Source organism: Taeniopygia guttata, chromosome 3 (assembly GCF_048771995.1).
Source record: "Taeniopygia guttata chromosome 3, bTaeGut7.mat, whole genome shotgun sequence".
Taxonomy (NCBI): Eukaryota; Metazoa; Chordata; class Aves; order Passeriformes; family Estrildidae; genus Taeniopygia; species Taeniopygia guttata.
The window spans coordinates 33832215-33855463 of NC_133027.1; the positions used below are offsets into that span (position 1 = coordinate 33832215).

General features: G+C 38.3%; 2 protein-coding genes across 6 annotated transcripts in view; one reads left to right on the forward strand and one right to left on the reverse strand.

The window, feature by feature from the left end:
* IRAK1BP1 (interleukin 1 receptor associated kinase 1 binding protein 1) overlaps positions 1 to 20449 on the forward strand; it is a 32048-nt gene extending 11599 nt beyond the window's left edge. Inside the window, exons 4-5 of one of the 4 annotated variants that reach the window (XM_072926603.1) lie at positions 8301 to 8417; positions 10604 to 11648. In XM_072926603.1, the coding sequence (XP_072782704.1) occupies positions 8301 to 8417; positions 10604 to 10832 (346 nt within the window). In that variant the 3' untranslated portion in view covers positions 10833 to 11648. Of the gene's footprint in view, positions 1 to 280; positions 601 to 8300; positions 8418 to 10603; positions 11649 to 11712 lie in introns of those variants that run through there. The other 3 variants (XM_030267490.4, XM_030267492.4, XM_002189853.7) reach the window with 3 other exon arrangements.
* PHIP (PHIP subunit of CUL4-Ring ligase complex) overlaps positions 16530 to 23249 on the reverse strand; it is a 105891-nt gene continuing 99171 nt past the window's right edge. Inside the window, exon 40 of one of the 2 annotated variants that reach the window (XM_030267489.4) lies at positions 16530 to 22742. In XM_030267489.4, the coding sequence (XP_030123349.4) occupies positions 22099 to 22742 (644 nt within the window). In that variant the 3' untranslated portion in view covers positions 16530 to 22098. Of the gene's footprint in view, positions 22746 to 23249 lie in introns of both variants that reach the window. The other variant, XM_030267488.4, reaches the window with a different exon arrangement.

The following is a 23249-nucleotide window of genomic DNA, read 5'->3' on the forward strand; positions in this document are numbered from 1 at the left end:
TGGAGCAAGGGTTGAACTCTTGCTCTGCAAGACTCAGCATGGATGCCTGCAGCATGCAAGTTTTAGAAATGCTTGATCTCATCAGAATTAGTGAGCATGCTGACATTTCCTCCACACGCTGTCCCCTCAATACCCAAGCTGTGGCTCAGAAGCTGGGGAAGGTGATGTGCCTTACATCTCTGCAGTTACAAAACCTGCGACGTTAAAAAGAAAGCTTGGCAGGAGCACTGGTACATCACTTGAACCTGCTTGTTATTGTGCTGCTGCTTCCACCTCTCAGCCGCCAAGTGTGTGTCACTGCCGTTGGAAACACGCGCCGGAAAGCCCAGGAAGTCTGTCGACTATTTGGCCAGGCATTGGGAAAGCCTTTATTGATAAAAGAAGAGGAAACAAAAGAATGGGGAGGCCACATAGACGGTCACCTGTTACACTCTGCTGATTCCGAGACTCTGCAGGAAAGAATCCAGAATGCTACTGCTTATGCTTCTTGTAGAGTGTTTGCTGTGTTTGAGATAAAGGGAAAAGAAAACAGGAGAAACAAGTTGCTCTAGAAATCTTCAAATCCTACACATCTTAATAAAATTTTTGTGCTTTCTCGTGCCTTTTGATGTTTTTTTTTTACTTCATTCTTGTGGTAAGTCCATCCCCTAAAATGCAGCTAATTCTGAAAGTAAGTTCACAACTGCTTTTTTTTGTTCCCTGGCCCCTGTAAAACGGCAAGATATTTGATGTGCAAAATGTTTGGCACACCTGGCTGAAACTGCACTGCATATACACCTTTACTCCCAAAACTGGACAGAAATTAATTCCCATTGCTGAGTCACGGCAAACTGAACATGCATTGTGTTCGCCTCTGACAAAATTGAGTGTCCGACATAAAACCTGCTTAGGAATGCTTTATTTCATCATAGGAAAAAATATACATTTTATCCTGGTGTCTGTTTTCTCAAGTTTAAAAATGGTATCTGTTGTCTGGACATACATTACATGTACAGACACTGAAGTACTCAGTCATGAGGGTAGAGTTTTTTCAACCATGGCTGCATAATGTATTTTGATCCATCATATCCAGTGAAGTAGGTTTCCATATCAGGGTGATACAACTGAGAAAAAATATTTCCAGTTGAAGAAGCATCAGAATTTGCAATAAATATAAACCGATACTTAAACGAAGTATTGAAGTTACTACATTGTTTGAAAACTCCTTATGAGTTTTTAATGTACATAGAGGTAGTTTCAATGGCATTTTCTGTGTACCATAACTGAATATCTGTCATCAGAATAGCAGCTCTCTCACAGTACTTTATAAATGTTGAACAGATCTCACAAGATGTTACAAGCTAGATTTACACCAGCATCAGTGTTTCAGCAGTGTTTCTTACTTCTGTAAGAAACACTCATGTTGCTAGTAAGTCACTCGTGCTGCTGTTAGAGGTATTTGGTATTTCTTTTAGCTGCATCAGTTACCTAATTCAATGAGGCAGCAGGAACAATAAAGAAGCAGTGGGGGAAGTGGTGAAGACAGACCCAGGTGATGGCCTTAGGTCCAAAATGAAGATACAAACCCACCAAGGACAATCCAAGCCTTGTCTTGATGCAGGAAGCCCACAGTGAGTGGCTCAGAAGTGTCAGCTGGGAAAAAGTCATGACAAGTCTAGATCTCTCAACTCTTCAAGAAATTACTGTGACTATTAGAGTGTACAAAAGGCTGAGTGAGGGCAAGCCACAGACCTTTTGAACTTGAGGCATGACTCACCATCTGTTATTAATCTCAACTAGACAACTTTGAAATACCTGGTTTTGTGAGCTTGTTACCAATAGTTTCTCTAATAATCTACATGGAGAATTAAACTGCTGCACAGGTGAATAAAGCAATTTATTAAAACCTTAAAAGCTAATTCCACAAAGTAAACATTTAAGATAAAGTATCTGTTTCTCCCCGTGGAATAGAAAGGAAACTGAAGGTAGCCAGCTAACTGGCATAGTGAAAGGTGCGTTTTTTAGACAGTGTGGGCAGAATCCAGTTTTAAATATTTATGATATTCATCTGGAACAGCATAGTTTCTATTCCTAAATTCAGGCATGTTAGCATAGTCTATATTACAATTGGTCGCTAAACCAGAATGGGCTGAACTAAGGCTTCTCCCAAATAAAAGAGGTGATTGTGTCACACTGTGGTTGAGAGGGATCCTTTATGTGCAGCAGCACAGTTTTGAGAGAGAGCATAGAGAGTCTTCAGGCCAGTCTGCCTTACACAATTTCTTTGGGAGGTTTTCCCAAAAGGCAGAGGAATGTGCCAATTTTAATCTGCTCTGTTTGACTAGACAAGTATCTCCTGTTAGGTGAATTGATGCTCTACTTGCTGTTATTTTAAATACAGACCCTGCCACTGTCTGTCACAGAGAAGGCATCCACAACAGCATAGGGTCCCTTGCAGAAAGCCACCTGTATGTGGCATGCATGCCTGCAAGCTGTTTTCTGGCTTAGAGTCTCAGACTAGTTTAAAAATCAGGTGTGCCTTGCATAAGCCAGGAATCAAAAGCTACTTCAACTCTGATACACAAAACAGAATTTATGGCTCCCAAAGAGTTTTGCAGTTAAGAAAGTAGATATTCTTCAGTCTGGGCAGCAGCTGAGCAGGAGCTGTTTGAAATGGAGATTTTTCAAAGTAGAATTGAGAAACCAACATACTTTGCTAGATCCCCAGAAATCGCAAAACAAAAGTCAGTGTCTGCAACAGCCTATATATAGTGGAAACCAAGTTGCTAAAACACTTACTAACCTCAGGAGTTGGCTACTTTAAAGTGGATATTACCTGAGTGTGGTCATTTTTTAGCTTCAAAAATCCATGCTTGAAAGTACAGCAGTAATTTATCTGCTTTCTCTATTGGTTTTCATTAACTTTGCATCCTAGCTAGTATCTATTAAACCAAAGGTCAGCCAACTTTTAAACATACAGAATAACAATCAAGTTGCAACTGAATAAAAATAAATACTACCTCTAATCCCATAATAATTGTTATCTCTTCCTCAGGAACATAAGCTGTAGATTTGCCAAATCCATTTGCTCTGTTAATTAGAATTCTATAGTGAGGAGTATCTTTTAGATCCTGTAAAAATAGAAAGAAAATAAATATCCTCAAAGAGACATGATGACTAAAGGTTACATATTATAATCAGTAAACATTCAGTGGGTTTACAGAACCTAAATCCACTTGAAATACATGTGTGTGTGTGTGTATATATACAGCCAGTTCATTTTTATTATTTTACCAATATCAGAATAAATATAAAGCAATCAGAACTGCAACACACAAAGTTCTCGACATATTTGAAACATTTTTTAGGAGTCAAGAGTTTAATTAACCTTTTTTCCCAGAGACCTTGCAAGAAACAAGACTTACAATATCCTTGCTTATTGTACCTAGGCCCCATGGCCATCTGCTACTGTCGGAATCTATGGTATTGATGATTCCAAGATTGTAAAAAAGCTCTGTCTTTCTGCCCCATTGCCAAAGAAGTAGTCATAATTCATCTGTGCTGGTTTTCAAGGTTGTTTATTCTTGCTTATCTCTAACATGTTCTGCTGCCCTGACGCAGGTCTGTCCTGCAGGGCAGCGTGTGGGGCTCTGCCCCTCAGTGGGATGGTACAAACATTATATACCAGAAACTACGTGTACTATATTTACAATAATGTGCCAATATCTATCACCTACCTTGAACAGCGTGTCCCCAGCCTAAACCAAAAGAAAAATGCCAACACTACAGTGAAACATGGAGGGCATGAAGAAGGAGAAAAAGGACAAAACACACCCAATTTCCTCCATCTTGTCCCCTTTGAACCCCTAATCTAGAAACCTAAAATTTTACTTTTGCACCCGTGTCACACTTAATTATTACTCTTATCAAACACTCAAAGCTTGTAATTCATCCTGTAGGATTGAAAACTCTTTTCCATGGACAGAGATCACAGACAGTGTCTCTCGGGGCTCTGTACAGGGGGGTTCCTGACCCCTGCCAGGGTCCCAGGCCTTCCAGGGCAGCCAGAGGGAAGCTCTCGATTCCCACATGCTACCACCCTTCTTCCTTCACAAGTGACAACTAAACTCCAGAGAGGAAGAGACAAGTTCAGAGCATAATGATTAGTGTCTTCCTGCCAACAACCATGGTCCTGATCCTGGAAAGAGCTAGGGCAACTTCTATGTGTCTATATATGAATCTTCCAACAAAGAAGTGCCTATGAATATAAATCCTAGGCCAGGGAATATGGGCCATGACATTTGCTGTTATCCATAAACATTCTGGCCCAAAGTAACCCACCATTTAAATACAAAAACGGGATGGGTGAATGCAGATGGAGTTTATGAAGCAATCAGCATTGATCAATGAACAGGCAATGGCCTCTGCTCGGTTATTTCATAAGGATCTGGAAGTCAGAGGAAGGCAAGGAAAAGTTGGGCTGAAAACCTGGCTGATGTTTTGAGGGATTTCAAAGGACCAAGTTCAGTAAACTGCAGCTTAAAGGTCAGAAAGCATTTTGCAAAGTGCTTATGACATAATAGGCAAAGGCAATTAAAACCTCAAAACCAACAAAAGACACTTAAACTCCTTGTCATCACTCTTGAAATTAAAACAATAAATATGGACACAAAACCGCTGTGACAGCAGAACAACGTAAGGTACATAAAAAGAATCAATGTCTGCTGGGAAATTCTTGGGGGTTCAACTGGTGATAACACTACTGAGAGGAGAAAAAAACCAAGGATGCAGGTATTTAGAAGCCAAAGATAAGGGACAGTTGAATGAAATTACATCAGGGAAGGAACAAAATACACAAAATGGGAGTACTGACTACAGAATGTCAGTTCCCAGCTGAATGTGGATTTTCTGCTGTAGGCAAAGCTTTTAATGTTTTTTTCATTTTGAGTCCTCTAACTTAATGATTAGTGTCTTCCTGCCATTTAAACAGCATGTCAGTGGCATGGAGAGTATGCAGCACTGCATTGCCAGATTAGTCAACAACGATGCAGCATCTAATTTTCAACTACAAGGACTTAAGGAAGAGAAATTCAAAGGCTTTAAGAATTCTAACAAAAATGTGTTTTTAAATAGATTTACACTCGAAGTAATCAGATCCTCAAAAAATATTGCTTTCTCACTGAAGCTGATTAAACACAGAGGATTACTTGTATTTCTTAAGTGTAGTGAAGATGCCACCAATTATGGATAACCAGATAAAGGACTTAACAGCTTCTCAACTTCAGTAACACACCAGGAGAAATCCATTCAGACATCACAGGCTGACACTGGTACTTTAAGTACAACACTGTGTATAAAAAGTGAGTAGTTTTAATTTGAGATATGTCCACTACAGCCCTGACCGGTGAAGCTTAGCCACTCAGTGGCGTAAAAGTCAAGCTATACTAGGACCACAGTGCAGAAACAGGAAAGGTACCACTCAGCTGCACATGTGATACAGAACTCTAGAATATTTCCCACTAGGATAGCAGGAGGTTGGTCTGTAACAGTGTTTCTGAGGGTATTTTAACCTGAGTTATTCTGTGTATATATTAATAAAGCAAGAGTTTAGTACATTCAAACCTGTTTCACTGGAGGATATCTGGGTTGTTGTTCTTCTGGAGCGTTAGCTTTTACATCCCATCCGATAATGACTCCTGAGTAGCCAAATCTTCTGTTAATTATTACCTGCCCCACACGGAACTTAAAATATTCAGGTTTTAGACTGTGAACAGTTGATTCTAATTTAACAAAAAAAGAGACTTAGTAGGGATATAAGTTTGATCAGTTATATTAAACATTTTAACAGAAATTATTCTGACTTCTACCTGAAGAGAACTGATAAATAGATTAAGAGGGGAAGAAGAACAGGTGCTTTCTTTTTTTCCCCCAGAATATTAATTACTATATTTTACAAAGGAACATCCACTAAGAAAGACACTTTTCTGTTTGTATGCATTTGATATTGCATAGGGATCTTAACAGAGTTTTAGAAAGCATTAACACATGTATGCATTGACAGTTGCTTAAGCCTTACATACAGCATTTTACAGTGATTACATGTGGTAACAATGTAATATTATTTTTTGCCAGTTTAGGTCACAGAATTCTTCCATTTAGTCTGATTAGGGACTTTTTTTCCAGGAACAAAGTGGTCAACTATTTCTTTTTCCTTCTATGAAATTGATCTAAATCAGTTCATTTGAATAAAGTGAAAGCTGTACCACTGTTTCATAGGTCAATACAAAATACATACACTAATGTATTCAGTAAAATACTTACATCATATTGATATTATTACACAACATGGGGAAGAAGCCTTGGATTTTATGTTTACTGTTTTGTTTACTGAATATTATCAATCATGTTTGGAGAGATGAAAAAAGCAAAACAGTCTGCCATTTACAAATTAAGTAAAGAAATCCACTATAGAAGCCTTATAGACAACATCATGAGTAAAATACAAAATGATTGCAAAAATTTCAATACCTGCAAGATAATAATGGAATTTTCCTTCATTGTCACTGCTTTTAGTCTTGTTCTCTCCATAGTACCAATTCCTAAAATGTAAAATTAATAACTCAACATACAAACAAATTCTTTAGAAGCTGAGTTTTAATAATAATAATCAGAAGGTTAATTATCCTAAGTGGGATACTGCAAAGCCTTTGATACAAACTTCTCTACAATTTGAAGCCTGCGTGAGTTTTACATTAAAAACACTTTAAAGGAATGCACAAGAAAAAGGAATTTGTTCCAACAGGAAAATAAGAGTATTAATCTAATTTATTTTAATACGTTACTCTATAGTTGCATTAGAATTTTTATATCAGAGGAAACCCACTAATTTTACAGAGGTGTGCAAACACTATTCTGCACTCTAACAGCGTGATTCTTCAGTATCTTTTGTAAAGTCTTTTAGAATTGGTTTATACTGGTATGGACAAGGTGTCTGGCGATGAGTCCCTGTCTAAAGCGGCAGTAGGTGTAGCTTCTGCACTAGACTGAACTTCATCTGAATTTAAAAGGCGGGCAGTAGGGGACAGACATATTTAGAAAGGGGAAATGTCTAACATTTTTAATTGCTATAGTGAAAAAGAGGAAGTGTAAAGAATAAGAAAATGGAACATTTCCTTCTGCTGGCAATGTAACAGTAGCAGTCCATGAACAAAGGTGTTTGGGTAACACTCTACATCCATACTAGTTAGCAAACCATTGGTGCCAAAGAACTACAGGTTGTCCTATCTCCTTCCTCTTTGATGGTGTCTTTCATTCTTACTCCCTTCACCCTGCCTGGAGGAAAGTGAGAGCAGGTTTCCGTGCAAGCAGTGTTTTTTACAAAAGTTTTGGTTTAGCTCAAATGCGTAAAAAGACTTAAGGCTGACAGTTACCTCTTAACAGAAAGGAATGGGCAAAATCTTAACGTGTCTAACTACTTTGTTAAAACAGCAGCTAACATAGAAGGTCTCGACATTATTTTTAGGATAACCAGTTCTTCATAAAATATTCAGAAGACACAAACAGCTCTAACTATATACAGATAATCAATGGATCATTTATCTTTGCAGGCTTTATTTTTAGATAAGCATGGAGCTTTCCACAAAATTGAGAAGCAATTTATGGTGAACCTAAGAAGAACACAGTTTCTGATTCCCTTCATAGACCATTCCCCTAGGTTTTGCTGGGAGCAAAAACTAAGTCAGGATCCTCCACAGTTCAGAGGACTTGACACTGTTGGTTATTGTACATGGATCAAGAATAAAGGACCTCTGAAGGTTCATACAAAGTAAAACCTTTGGAGTATTTCTACTATTACAAGAATTAAATCTCACAAATAAGCCCTTCAATGAACCAAAAGAAGTCCATGAAGTCTTCCTAAATTAAAATGGTGTGTATGTATGAATGGATATAATTTTACTTTTTCTAGACCATTCACTGTAACATGGCAAATAATCAAAATTTCACTACTTCTTAGCCCACAGATTTTCTGTCTGTAATTCCTAATTCAAATTTTCTTGAACTACAATACACAGCATAAGATATCCATCCAATGCTAAAGCATCTGATCCTAAAAACATGTAGTTGCTTACAGTCATTAATTTGGCTAATTGTTCTGCCTTCAGAGTCAGATACATTTCAGAGGATAGCATGTACAGATTACTGCCATGAATTACGTTTAGTTTTACTTGGAGTTCAGTTTTGATGTTTGTGTAGAAAGTTCCAGATCAGTCTGAAGAAGCAAATAAGAGATACTTTCTCTTTGTCACTTACTTCCTCCACAGCACACCTTCCTGCTCAGAACAGACCATGGCTGAAATCTCCTTGGTGCAGACGGTAACACCCTACCTTGTCTTTGAGAGCCACAGCTTTAAACAATCTGCCCACGCATCCAGACTTAAGTAAGATCTTGTTGAGATGCTCCAAGAGGCAATTATCCTTTAGGAGTAAAAATTATCATCATATTGTTTTTAAAACCTTCTCTAGTATTCTTATATAGATTTTTAATATTTAAAGTTTCACTTCTGTAGCAAAGAGAAAGAAAGGGTTAGTGACTGTGAACAATTTCTCCTCAAGATTAATATTAACACTGCAAACAAATATTCTTTCAATCATCACTTGTACCAGTAAACCATATGTAAATTTTGGAAAATACCATTTTTCATTACAAGATTGCTTTCTTCCTGTACTTAGACCATAGGAATTATTACATTACATTCAGATTCTGCAGCTTCAACTGTTATTTGAGAATAGAGAGCATGAGATATTTTTAAAATGGTGTACATAATCAAAAGACTATTAAAAAAGCCTAGAGGTTTTTGCATAAATCTAAATAATAAGTGGTTGACTCATTCCATGAGACCTGAAAATTATTTCATTCTGGGTTTTTATGCATAAGCCAAGCTTAGTTCTCTTTTCATCAGACCAATCCTTTGCTCTTCCTGCTTCATGCACTGAAATCCCACAGATGAACCACACAACCACTGCGCTGCACAGGCCACATGTACAACTGAGTCTCTCTTTGCATGGTTCATTTTCAAGATGCCAGTGTTTGCCAATGTGGGCCGTTATAAAAATTTGGATCTGATGTAATAGTCTCCACTTTTTATTTGGAAATATATGTGTGGGATTCTGTCAATACACAGCTTCTTAATTCATAGACAAAATGGCACTCCTTACTTAGCTCTTGTCATTGTCACTGCCTTAAGTAATTTACTGTGAATGAATATTGTTGGTTAAGAGTTTGTACTGATTCTCACTACGCAAGAAAATATAACAGTAAATGCCAAAAGGTGATGGAAAATTAGAACTAATGTTACTTAATCAAATGCTTAATTTTCATCTTTTGAAAGGGACATAACCGTTAGTAAACATATACTGGACTGTCCAAAACAAGAATGAGATTAAGGCATTCATGCAGATTAATAAGATTTTTATGTGAAGAAATCAACAATTGCTAACTGAATTTTGAAACTAAATACAGTCATATTAAGCCACAAAAATGCCCAAGGTGTGGTTGAAATGTTGGTTTTGTATAGGAATAGCCAATCCACCCACACTTCAGCTTTCAAAGTATCACTGGGGATGAGGAAGAGAACTCTCTTACAAATAAATGCAGTAGGGAAGGTGCATCTTTACAACCTTTCTGTTATTTGGATGCGCTCAGCAGAGTCCGTTCCATACCACTGAGATATTAGATACTGTGCAGGAAGAGCAAAAAGCAGCATGGAAATCTGCAGAGCTGCAGCTGCATTGATGTGAGGCGTTCCAACAGGAAGTTTTGTCAAAGATACTTCACCGCTCCCTACTCTGAAAAGAGGAAGATAAAAATTTTTAAAAGAGACAAAAAACATAGCTGTGAGCTTTGCTAGATGTGTAGAACTTGAAAGCTTCCTTCAGGTTGCTTTGTTGGTTCACAACATTATGTACAATTTGTACTCAGGCATTTTGGTTACAGTTTGGTTACAGCTGGAGCACACTTAATTTAGGCCACTTTAACTGCATTAAATTTCATGGTACTTATAAAAGCTAATAGAAGACTAAAGTACACAAGACAGCAAAAACCTGCTTTTAAGATTTATACAGGCATCTCTTTTGTCTGTAAATAGGGGGGGGGGGGGGGGGAAAGGAATAAGGAACTGGGAATTTGTATGGTTGTCCAATTTGCAGTAAAAAGCTGCTGTCCGTGAACCAAATTTGTGCTGCTTTGTCATCTGGTCCAGTGCGTTAAACATATCTGGCATACTAGACTGACGACCTCAAAAATAATCTGTTCAGATTCAGTGGTAATTGCACATCTGACAGAACTAAGGGGCTTTTCTTTCAGGTTGAAGGCACTTACAGCATTGTACCAGGTTGATAATGTGCCACAGTCCCACTAGATTAAAAAGGATTTGAGATCACCTCTCATTCCCATAGGCACCTGAAACACCATACCAGTGCATATTCATGGCTCTTTCCTCCTTTCTCAAATTATCAAGATATTCACCTTCACCTGAGCAGCACATTTATTGTCTTTACATTTGTGAGGCTTTTTCAAATCAGAACTAAGATGTGCTGAAATTTGAGACTTGTGTCTTTTTCACAGGTGTTCTCAGAGTACCCAGGTTTACTGCAGCATTCACCCACTGTCTGTTCTCCAGGAGCAGCTGTTGCAGCTCCTGCTCTCTCCTGGAGTGGGATACTCAGCCCGCAAGCAGAAGCAATTCACAGTTGTGTCCAAGTTGCTTCTAGATCCTGCTGTCCTAATTTATGCAATACGCAAAATAATTTGGGTTACTGTAATATACACAGCACATGTGCACATGGGAAGGTAGACTTATGAAAACTGCCCAACAAAAGGAGTCAAGATCACAAAACAATGTTCAAAGAATATTGTAAGCAATATGGTAACATCTTAGTGTGTGATGAAGCCTTACCACAAACTGTATTTTTAACTTCTGCATAATCTGTTTTAGAGCTACCAGTAAAGAAAAAAACATCTCCTAATCTCCTTTTAGTCGTTGTCAATAGTTGTAGAGTACTTGGTTAGCCTTGTGTGTTGCTGGCGGAGGAAGAGTCACAGTTCTACCAAATAGCCATGAGCACCTTGCAAGGCCGGAGGGCTGGACAGGAGCCGGGGATCGCAGCCGCGCTGCCCTCTGCACTTACAGAGTACGGCAGTACAACTTCTGCCGCTGCACATCTTCCTCCCGTCTCTAAAATCGGCATTTTGAGCAGCCGGATCCCCCAGACAGAAAGGATGCGGTAGCCCGAATCAAAACATTTTTGTGCATATGTGGTAGCACCCGACCACCTGCAAGAGGCGCGCTGTGTTTGCACCCCCCGAGCGGGGCCCGAGCCGGCAGCGCCCGGGGGAGCCGCAGCCCCCAGCTCCCGGCCCGGCCCCTCAGGAGCGGCTGTGCTCTCCCCTGCACAGCAACGCCCTCAAGGAGCCCGGAGAGGCGAGCACCGAGCCTGAGCCCGGGCCAGGCTCTCAGCCGGGTTCGGAGGTTGTCCCCAGCTCTTGTCTGTCTATCGCACAAAAAGCTCTCAGGGCAGAAGCGATCAGCATTTCTTAGTCTCAAAATGCAACAAACACCCGCGTGGACTTTACACCCTGACAGTTTTAGAAATATTAAAATGAAGAAATAAAAAGTTCTGATTTATTTCTGAGGCTAACTTAAAGAGAGTAACATTTTCAACTTCCTTACCTAGGTATTTTTTTCTGTGGATGCGAATGGACAAGTGGCTTGAACGGGCTGTGAATAGAAGTCCGGTGGTAGCTCTCTCATGTGAAGTTTGTGCAAAATATGTCGTAACACAGCCCTGTAACCCAGCCTCATGTCGTGCCTCTCAAAACGCTGTTGGTACTTCAGAGAGCACCTGGTGCGGCCCCTGGGCCCGGCTTTGGCACAGCTGGATGCCGGCACAGCTGAAGCAGGAGCATCCCGAGTAGTTTCCGTAGCACACGTGTCAGCGCCCAGCAGAAACTCCGGGGCTGCCCCTCCTGGGCTGCTGCAGGGGGGCAAACCCGGCCATGAGCCTCATCTATGTCACAGATTTATGTGGTCTAAATTCAACAGCAACCAGACTTGCTGATGGCGCTCAGAGTGGGAGCAAACAGAGGAAGCAGACTCAAATAGTGAATGATTCAGAGAGATTGGAGCAACAAGAACATTATAGACAAGAAGAGAAATTCATCAGCAGCAAACATGGAGCTTTACCAAGAGAAAGGAAATGCTCTAGCCATCACTTCTCACTGAGCACAACTCTCCAAAAGGCAAGACTGAAAAAAATCAAAAATGTTATCAAGGCATACCTAGTGAACATGTGGGAACTAAGGGGCCAGGCCTAGGATGGATTTAAACCTGTGCAACATGGCAGGAATGTCCAACTGAAAACTCACATGAATACTAGCCTAGACTAGAAATACAAATTCTACCTAGGAAAAACAGTTTTTTAATCATAGAATCATAGACCATTTGAGTTGGAAGGGACCTTTTCAAGGGCACCTAATCCAACTCCCATGCAATAAGCAGAGACATCTTCAGCTAGATCAGGTTGTTCAGAGCAACCTATCTGCCTCACGCAGCCCACCCCAAGGAGAGCAGACCCTTGGGGCCATCGTGGCTGTGTTTGCATCACACCAGCCCAGGCTGCAGTAAATACTGGGACCTACTGACTCCCTTGAGCAAAACCTCAGGTGCCATGTAAGCATCTGATCCTTCCACAGGGAGGCTGAAGGTTTTAAAGTCCTACTCAGGCAACATATTACTGCCCAAACATTAAGACATCTTAATATAAAGTAAATAAAATTGAAAGATGAAGATGCTTCTTTTACAAAACACGTTACTCCCCGTGTGCTTGAGTGGAGATTTTCAGTGCAAGAGTCAGAAAGAAACCAGCCCTGTGTGCTCTGTCACGACTCAGGTGGGCAAAGAGGCCAAAGCCAAAGGAAAATTGCAACTTCATACATTAGCATGCAAGAAAAAATGAGCAGTCCTAACCACAACACAATTTCAGATGATCTGCCCTTTCTTAAGACAATGCTTGTGTGAGTTTTCTAGTAACTTTTTCTAAATAACTTAACCACTGATTTCCCTTGTAAACTTTATTGATCAGAAGAGTTTAACATTAGCACACATTTTACAGCCTCAAACACTTCACAATAAATGTTTTGAGTTCCAGATATTTACTATTTCCCCATGTACTTGTGCATGCAGACTGATTGGTGTCAGTGAGGACAACAACAGTACAGACTGTAGATATACCCAGCTCCTCATGTTGATATTCTAGCTGGGTAAAAATAGGCAGTGTATTCAGAGGCAATCACTAATTAAGGACTTCCTAGTAGCTCTTTTTTTTTTTTTTTTTTGACAGCTGTAGCCCATAACCTAGCAGTTCATGGAAGCTTACTTCATCTTCCTTAATAGCTTAATAGTTAAGAGAATTCAAGTTTTGAATAAAGTGCTCAAATTTCAAAAACATAGCCCCACTAGATTTCTCTGCTACTGAATACAAATACAGTAATTCTTTCTAACATTTTAATCATATTCGAACCAGGTTTGCATTTTAAGTTCTATCTTTATTATGTTGAATATCCTTGTTCAAAGGCAGATTCTGAGATATGAGACAAAACACAAATTTACAGCTGAGGTTGCCTGGCTCTTGAATGCTAACATTGTTTTAAGTCAGTACCTCCAGGAATAGGCCTCTGCAGAAATTTGATGCTGAATGAGTTGGTTACTTGCCTCTTGCTTCCTCCTTCTTGGTTTTTTGTTTGGTTTCTTTTTTTTTTTTTTTTTTGGTATTTATTTATCTAGCTAAAGTAAAATGAAAGGCCAACAGATCAAGTTTGGGTAAAATCTTCCCATTTCAGAGACAAGAAAAGGAAGCACAAAGGAAATTTGTATGGCTGTTACAAGACTAAGAACATCATTCCCAAATTCTCTACCGTGTCCTCCCTTCAGCACTCACAAAGATTTCAAAGTATAAGAGAAGATTCATAAATTCTCACTACAGTCCTGTCAAACAGTAAATTAAGCCTCTTGCAAGGATTTCTTAGCACATATTTCTCTGTGCTAGAAAAACAACCAGACATTTTGGGCTTTGAGTTTCCTGTTAACGATAGTAAAAGCCACAAAAATTATATTTTGCATTATAATTTGTTGTACAGTAACTCAACTTTTTGCTATTTAAATTCTAGACACATTGTCCATTGCTTGCTGGCACTTGCTTTATCTTCACATTTGCTTCAACTAACAACATTGATTAATCTTTAAAGCCATTACTCTTTGCTCATTTATCTTTGGGGAAAGTGACAAAGATTTTTTTGCAAAGCTCATATTGATTGCTAGAGCAGTGAACACTGGCTTTGGCACAAAAACTTTTCACTTTAAAAGCAAACTGGTCAACTTCAATGATCATACAATTCCCTTTGTTTAAATGATCATTATGATCAGTCCTGGTTAGAGAGGGGATGGAGTTTAGCAGTGTGGATGTGACCAAGTTGTTAGTGTGTAGCACACACCGCATCACCTCAGCCTGGACTCAGCAGGAAAAGCCAGGCACCCTTACTGGGAGATGGCCACTTTTGCCTCTCCTACTCCTGCAGAAGGGTGGCAGCAAAGGACCTGGGGACTCCATCCTGGGACACTTTTCTGGGGCATGGTGCTGAGGCGAGGCTGTGGGGTGGCTCCCGTGTGTGGTGCTGCAGGGACAGTGATCAGGGGCAGCGCAAAGCCGGCATCCCAGTGGGACCATACTCCCCTGCCCTGGTGTACAGGAGTGTTGGAAGTGGCAGCAAAGGCGCTTGCATAGAGCTGAGCTCGGCAGAGTGGTGGCACCACCCCTACTCAGATGACCCAGCTTCCACGGGGTTTGTCTGTCACTGTTTTCCATTATTTTGGGCTGGGAAATGTTAGCCATGGGAGCTCCCCCACCACACCACCTTTGTTTCCCCAGCTACCATGTGGGCAGCATGCAGGAATGATCATCCTATTGCCTTTGTCTGGAAAAACCACACGGACACGACCCATGGAGAGTGTTCACCACCGCTTTTGTTCTTGTCCCTGGTGGTGAATACCTTTCTGTGGGTGTCTTATTCCATCATTTTGTGTTTCAGTAAGTTGTTATCTCTACCCATAGTCTCTCCTCTTCAGTCCCTCCTTTACTGGAAGGGGCAGGGGCTGGGGTGTGGCTTGTTTGGAGTTTAAATTTCCAGCTGGGTGTTAAAATCAGCACATGTTCCAACAGCAGGTTGGAACATTTCACAGCATCTGTTAATACTAAGCAAAGTCTTGACTTCTGCACAAAATGAAAGAACCACAGTAGGATTCCAAAAGATACCTGTCATAGAAATGGGAACAGGGATACAATTGTATTTTAAGGATTCTCTACAGAGTTACACGGAAAAACATTTTTTAGATATTTTCAAAACAAAGGAAATGTTATTAACGGCTTAAGACTCTTCTCAGTAACAAAACTAAAATCCTGGACCTGGAGTGGCTTATGCTTGGATGAGCACACCACTATTACTGTTGTGCTGCAATACTGGAAATGTACATTCAACAGAACTATCTCCAGGACATAACAGCAGCACCAAAGTGTGTCATGTTTTCAGTATTCTTAAATTATTTTCTCCAAGCAGAATGTGCCAATGAGCAAAACTCACATGCTTGGTACAGAGGTTTTTCCTCAATTGCTAAAACAAGTCTTGCTTTTGCCAGTCTTCATGTGGAGTCTGGAAAACCACAGAGAACTCAATTCATTCTGCTGTGACCATTCCACATTCCCATTGCCCAGAAGCATACATACCTGCATCTGTGAGGTGAGTGAGGGCCTCTCCCATCACTTCCTTGTGTTTTCAGGTAAGGAATTAAGGAAAAAATCATCTGATAAAGCAAATAACGTGAAATTAAACAGAATCCACATTTCTTTTTTCTTGCATCTATTGAACAGAAAAATGTAGATATAAACAAACCAACCTTGCAGTTTTGTGAAAACACATCCTATGTCTGCTTTTCTTTGCATCACCCACTCAGGGCAGCTAGGCTGCAGACCAGGAGGGAGGCAGGGGATTCTCTCTGCTTAAGTGTTTCTAGCATCTTCTAGAGCTGTTGGGAAGCAGAGATTTCCATGGATTGGACGTAGCTCTGGTACAAACAGTTGTCACCTGAACAGGGAAGGCTTCCTGGAGGGTTAGAGGCAGGGCCTGGGTGCACACGTCAAAGTGAGCTAAGAGGACTCAATGAGGTATCTTCAGTGCCAGACTCTACTGCCTTTATATTGCCTCTTGAACTGCAGGGCTTAGTGAAAACCCCTACCAAATAGCAAATTCTGATCTCTATCAGAGAGTGCTCAAGTTCCAATTTTGTTGTTCCCACTTACCCGCTATACCATACTACAAGATACAGCTATTCCATATTCCACAAGGAATCAAGAGGAGCTGAATTTAGGGAGTTCTAAAAAACATACAACCAATCATCCCACTGCAGTCAATTACCAGATAGAAGCAAACACTGTTGGACAGCTTAGAAAAACATGTTTTCTATTTATTTAAAAATAAGTTTGTAGTTACTACATTGCAGTGACAGTAATTCTTACACATACATTCTAGTTTGTATAAAAGGATTCAAAGTATTATGCATCAAAACTAACATAGAAAGTGTCCACATAACAGTAAAGAAATTTCCAATCCATATGTACAAAAAGAAAGGGCACTGTTATCCTGGTGAGATACTTCAGGTTATATATAACATGATAATCTAGATTTCTGGAAGGAAAAAAGCCTTGATAAAGCTAAAGAATTATAGTTTTCAAAACTGTTACTCATTACATACAACAGATTTGTGTTTTACATAATTCTGTACAAAATAAGTGTAATTTTTAATCTGAAAATCTGTCAGTTTTAAAATTAACCTTTCTAGGTAATTTACTTGAAGTTGAGCTCCATTCTATACATATTGAAACATTATGACAGAATTTAATTCACGCATGATCATTATCCAGTTGTCCACCACACTTCTGCAATTTTAGTATGGTCCAAAAATGTAACTTCTGTATGGTCTCAATGCATTAGCAAACCAACCTGCACAGTTGTAAGCACAAAATAGTACATGTACATCACACAGTACATGACAGGTACTTCTACTTCTTTCTACTCCTAATTTGTGTGACCTCATTCTTTGTTCTTTCAGTGTAGAAATTCATAGTATAGTACTACTTTCCCTCCCTAAAATGTATTGTTTGCATTATTTGAAGTGAATTTCCTGATGTATTTATCTGCATTAAAAAGGACCCAAATGACTGGTTGTCTCACTATATACCTCCTAAAAGCTAAATTTATTCACCCTTATTTTATTGCAGCATATAAGGTTTCTCTCTAGAGTGCCTTGAGGCTGTTAGAACCTTGGGAAAAGGGGGGGGGGGGGGGGGTGGGATGTGAGGGGGAAGCAGCTAATCACCTTTTTCTGCAATTTGAGGTGTCTTTTAATCTGGCTTCCTGGCATGTTTCCTTCTCTAGCACACTGTAAAAATGACATGGCGAATTCCCGCATTAAAATCAGCAGAAACACAAGAGCATCTGGAGGTTAGCTCTGGTTTAAAAGCTACCTGCTGTTTTCCTGTAGACATCATGGAAAGTGAGCAAGCTGTATTCACGATTCAAAAACAAGAAGCTACGTAAGCTGTCAATGCCAGATTTGTTATTTGCAACACATTGTCAAGACTTGACCAGATTTATGAAATGTAATACACTTTCCTCTGCATACGAACAAACATGTATATACAGTAATTTACAGCAGAAAACTAACAGCCCTTTTATCAGTTGAATATCTAGGTCCCCTTGGAAACCAAACTCTTACAAGAACTTCAGGGATAAAAGAAAATATATACTCATTTTACACGGTTCATTTGTCTTCATTTAGGTCATAAACAGAAAATGAGCTTTTGCTGTTTCTAGGTGAGTTTTCAAAACCCTCTACCTTCTCTATCACAGCACTGTAGCACAGTTATAAGTAAATATTTTAAAACACTGTTAAAAAAAAAAGGCAAAATGAAAAACCTTTGACAATCTACTGTCAACAGAAATACACTATTTTAGAATAAGGTAAGGACTCAGAACACAATGTAAATATTGTGGTATGGCTATATTTTAATTGACCAGTGATGTTAAAATTACCTCAGTAAGATTCACATGCTACAAATAAAATGTGAATGTTGATGAAAGTGAGCTTAAAAACCTCTAACCTCCAATCTGCTATATAAATACAGGGTGAAAGAGTCCCATACAGTTAAGCCTATTGCTTTTATAGACCAATCAACTATTTAACATGTCCCTAAATTCAAATTACACACTAAAGCATTTACTTGTAGTCCTCGATCCAACAGTGTGAGCAAAATACTTAAAAATGTGGTGTAAAAATCTTAACAAGCCTGAAATTACTGAATGGACAGACTATTTTTCGTGTTGCATGTAGTCCTTTTTTTGGTAAGACAAAAGCCTCTGGCACAGAATCGGTACTTTAAAATATTTGTACAGCAGTATAGTGAATAAGCTGTCTCTACACTACATTTTTAATAGATATTAATATCTATACGTGCTGCATCAGGGTCCTTTATCAATTAATAGCTTTACAGATATTAAGCCATAGTAATAGTTAACTCAACCAACTCAACCTTACAAGTCTATCAACGAACTGATCACAAGTACAAACCAGACACTGTACAAATAAACATCTGTAAATCTTTATCACAGCAGTTGAATCACTGGAGGAAGACATTTCTCTGTAAAATTGTATCACTGGTCATTGCCGAGTGACAAAGAGCTCTAGTTCAATATTGACAATAATAATGAACACTACAGTGGTAAGATTTCAGTTCAGTTCCCAGAGAACACACTAACAACAGAAACAGAGTGGCTAAAGAGTTGTTAAGTATGTAGGCACAGGTACAATGATTCCTGTTAAACATTTAGAGTACACTTATGACAGAAGCAGAAGTATTTCCTCACCAGCAGTTAAAGAACACACTGTTATCGAGATTCCACTCAGCAGCAAATACCAATTATAACGTTTCCCAGTATAGCGTAGAAGTACCAGAACAGTATCCTCATATCCATGTCAAATATAAATGAATTTAATGAATAAAACTGAGTTAATTGCTGCCAGATCATTTGCATGTATGTGACTATGAAGCTATGTTATTTACAATGCAAATGTAAAACAATCACATGAGGTTTCGATACTCCATTTTCTGAACCAGTTGTTAGGTACTTGAGATGGCATTATAAAACATGCATATAACTATAGATCTTAAATTATTTCAGAACACTAACCAATAGTTTATTGCTCGCATTTAAAAACCTAAGACTCTGTAATCAAAAGCTCTTTTTCTGTATTGATACAGTATCCCACAACCACCTCAAATAATAAATTTTTCCCCAACCAAAATACAGTCTGATGGTGACTAAAGTCTCATAAATAAAGTCTGCAACCTAGTGAAATTAAATTATAAAAAATATAACTTTTAAATAAATCTGGTATTAATTTCTAATAAATGTCTAGGGTTACTTCTGTAAAAAATTGACCCAAATTATCCACAGTTCATTTTTAAAGGAAAAACATTAATGTCTCTAATAAGAATCAAAAACTTACTGGCTAAAGTCACTGATATTAGTGGGTGGGAAGCAGTACTCATGTTTGGCAGGTAAGGCCTTCTACCCTTGTAAAGTTAGGATGTACACTCCTCTACCTACTGTTAAGGGAACGTAGATTATTTCAGTCTCCAAAACTTACACACAAAGTATTTTTGATATATAAATATATACATAAACATGCCATATAAAACATTATTACAAATGGAGTAAATACAGAAGATGAATTTTAGATATAATCTATTTTATATATTACAATGCAGATAACATCAGGAAATTACACATTTTCAAATGATTGCCTTCATCAGTGAGATTTGACAAAATTAACAAGCAGAATCAATTAGTTTTGAATTGTGAAGCTGTATTGCAACTGTCCAAACGTAGCTTGTTATCTTACCATATGTTTAGTGACTCCATTTTAATCAGATGATAAAGAAATACTTATTAGAAAAAATAAATATGCCAACAAATAAAATACAAACTAGTCCCTGGCCCCCGAATTCAAATCCATAACAATTCAAAGAGGATCTGGAAAATATCTCAGCCATTTTTTGTAGCAAAATGAACTATCTAAAACTAGGTATGGTGGATATTAATATGCTATCTACAGTAGCCTATTTCTATTACTCTTGGTGGCAAATACCAATATTCTTTGTTCATACTTTTGGGCTTCTTTTTGGTAAGAAAATAAAGAGTGAAGAATCTGGCCTCAAATACATATACAGAATCTGTGCAAATTTAAGATCTTAATTCTGCATGTCTTCCCTTCCAGACATTGTAGATGATGTGTCAAAACAACAACAAAAAAAAAAGTATAACCAGAAAATTTTGGTTACATTTTTGTACCATACCAGATCTCAGTAAATACCACTACTTATGTATTTTTTTCCTTGAAACTGGACAATACTTTTTTTAAATGATAGAAAATGGTATTACGGTTTGTTTGTAAAGGTATAAAATAACTAAATGTACCATAAACAAATAAATAACTGCTTTTCTTTTCCAGAGCAGTACATATAACAATACATTCCCCTAAGTCATATAGTTATCATTTACAATAGACAACTTAATTTTAGTAAGGATGCAAGAAATAATAGAATACAAGGCACAATCATTAAATGGAATTTTTCTTTAGGGTGTATATTGACATATGTCAGCGTGATATACCATAAAAAGTGCAGAAAAACACAATGTGCAATGAGACCACTGTATAAAACATGATTGCATAAAAAGTGATTTGGCCTTTAACCCTAATAATTGAAAATAACCAATCTTCCCCTTAAAATTAAACTATAAAGTATGACATTTTAAAATTTTCAATTCTAGTGCTATCTAAAAAATCCTGAAAAAAATTTATACCTGGGTAATATTTTAGACATATGTGTTTATGTATATATTAATATATACACATACACTATTCTTTGTAGGTCATTTCCGCCTCTTAAGCATGTCTAAAGTTGTAGAAACAACAATCTGGATCAGAAAGTAAACATCATAATTCCATACCTGTCCTGTAATTTCCTTGAATCCTTTAACCAATTATACATTTAGACTAAAACATCTCTGTCAAAGGACCCCACCAGTGCATTATTTTCTACCAGAAGTACCAAAAAGGATACATTTCAGAACAATGTTAACAACTTACTATTTAAAACAAGACACAGTTTTTATCACTGCAAATGGTATGCTGTACTGACACTCAAAAGAAAAAAAGGTTTTCCACTGCACTGATTCTCAGTCTTTGGCACAATAAACAGAGATTTAGTGATTGATACAAGAATCAAGGTCTGAAAAATTAGACATTAGTCAAACTTTTTCCAATGTGGATATATATATTTGTGATTACATTTTTGCTATGTTTGGCAGAACTTGGATAAACCATGGCCTGTGCTAGGCTTCTTTTGCAGCTGAACGTTCCATCACAACTGAAATTAAGCTTTTACAGATTAGCAAAGTTTGGTATTTTATTATTTAATAGAAATGCAAGTGAATTTACTGACACTTTTTGCCTAAGTCTGCCTTCCTAGGTGACTTGACTTTACAATCAAAGGGTACCTTGCTTGGTCAAAAATAGATTTCCGTTTTCAATTTGTGGCAATTAAAAGTTCTATTACCATTTTTCAATTGTGTAGAGATATTACATACTACTTGAGCAGAGTAGCTCTGAACTGTGTACATCAGTCAGAAATTGCTTCAATTATTCTCAACCATGAACAAAATGACTGTTGAAATGTATAACCTATTTGGAGGGCAATAAATAGCAAAAGTTTAAAATATATATTTCTTTCAAAGAATGTTCTTTCAGTTTATCATTTTGCTAAATTTTTCTCCTCAAATCAGAACATACTCTTCTAACCCATAATAGCAGCAGGGAAGCAGAAGTCTTTTCTGCTGTTCCTTAACTGTACCTGCTTCATAGCATTCTGAAGTAAAACCCTAAGTAAAAATTACCAACCAATTAAATTAGCTTTTGCTTTTTCAGTCAACTTTCGGACTCTGCCTCTGCTTGAAGTTCCAAAAGTTAAGGAGGTGTCTTCAAACAATAGCTGCCTTTGCTCTTCCTCAGAGTCATCTTCATTGTAAAAGGCTGTCCTTCTACCCTGGTTTCTAGTTCTCATGTGAGGTTCAGAATCTTTAAGCTCTTCAGAACCCTCCTCCATAGGCTCATGTGTCTTTTTCCTCCTGCTTCTTGTTTGCATTTTAACATTTGCAGGAGCTACGAGGTCTGAGCCTGGTTGGCGGCTCTTCATCTTCCTTTTTGGCTTTCTACCCCCTCGGCCTTTTTTTTGTAACAAGTCTTCCTTCACATTATTTTCAGAAAGAGAATTGCAGGCAGTAGAAACAGAGGCTTCCTCTGGTATATCCCTTGTGGTTTGGATTGTATTCTGCTCTGCAACCTTTTGCTGTTCAACAATTTGTAGCTTTTTTGGTTTCCTGCCTCTTTTCTTGTGCACCACCACTTCACAGCTACTGTTATTAGTCTCCACCTTGGGCTTCCGTCCAGGACCTCTTTTAACTGGAGGTTTCAAAGGCTGTCCTCCGTGTCCATTTACCTGAATGCTTCCCGATGCCAAAGCATTATTCTTGCAATCTGCTGTAAAAAAAATGGTACAGAAATATACACGTCACATAACAGATTTGCATTTACATTCATTTTCACACTGCCTTAATAAAACTGTTACTAAAATATCTGAATGGATTCACAATGATTGCCAATCTGTCAAAATCTAAGAAACCCCAAGTTGAGCTCGGAGAGCTTTTTTCTACAATGGAATGAGGACTAACTTCTAGTTGGATTTAGCACATGATAGCTGCAATGAAAAAATCCCCAAGAAACAAAAAAAGCCAAGAAGCATTGGGAATCGTGCAAGGGTTGGGAATGCTTCACAGTAAGTCATCTCTGGAGAAATAAAAATTTTCTTTCAACCTGAGGTACCACATCTTTTGTATCAAATTTGTACAGATTTCTCACACTAACAGACAGCAAAATGTACTTGCTTGGAGACTTTTAGAGGGTATCAATTTTCATTACATGAGGGGTAATCAACTTCCTCAAAGGGGTTCGTCACTGGACCACTTAGAAAGATGTTCTGACACC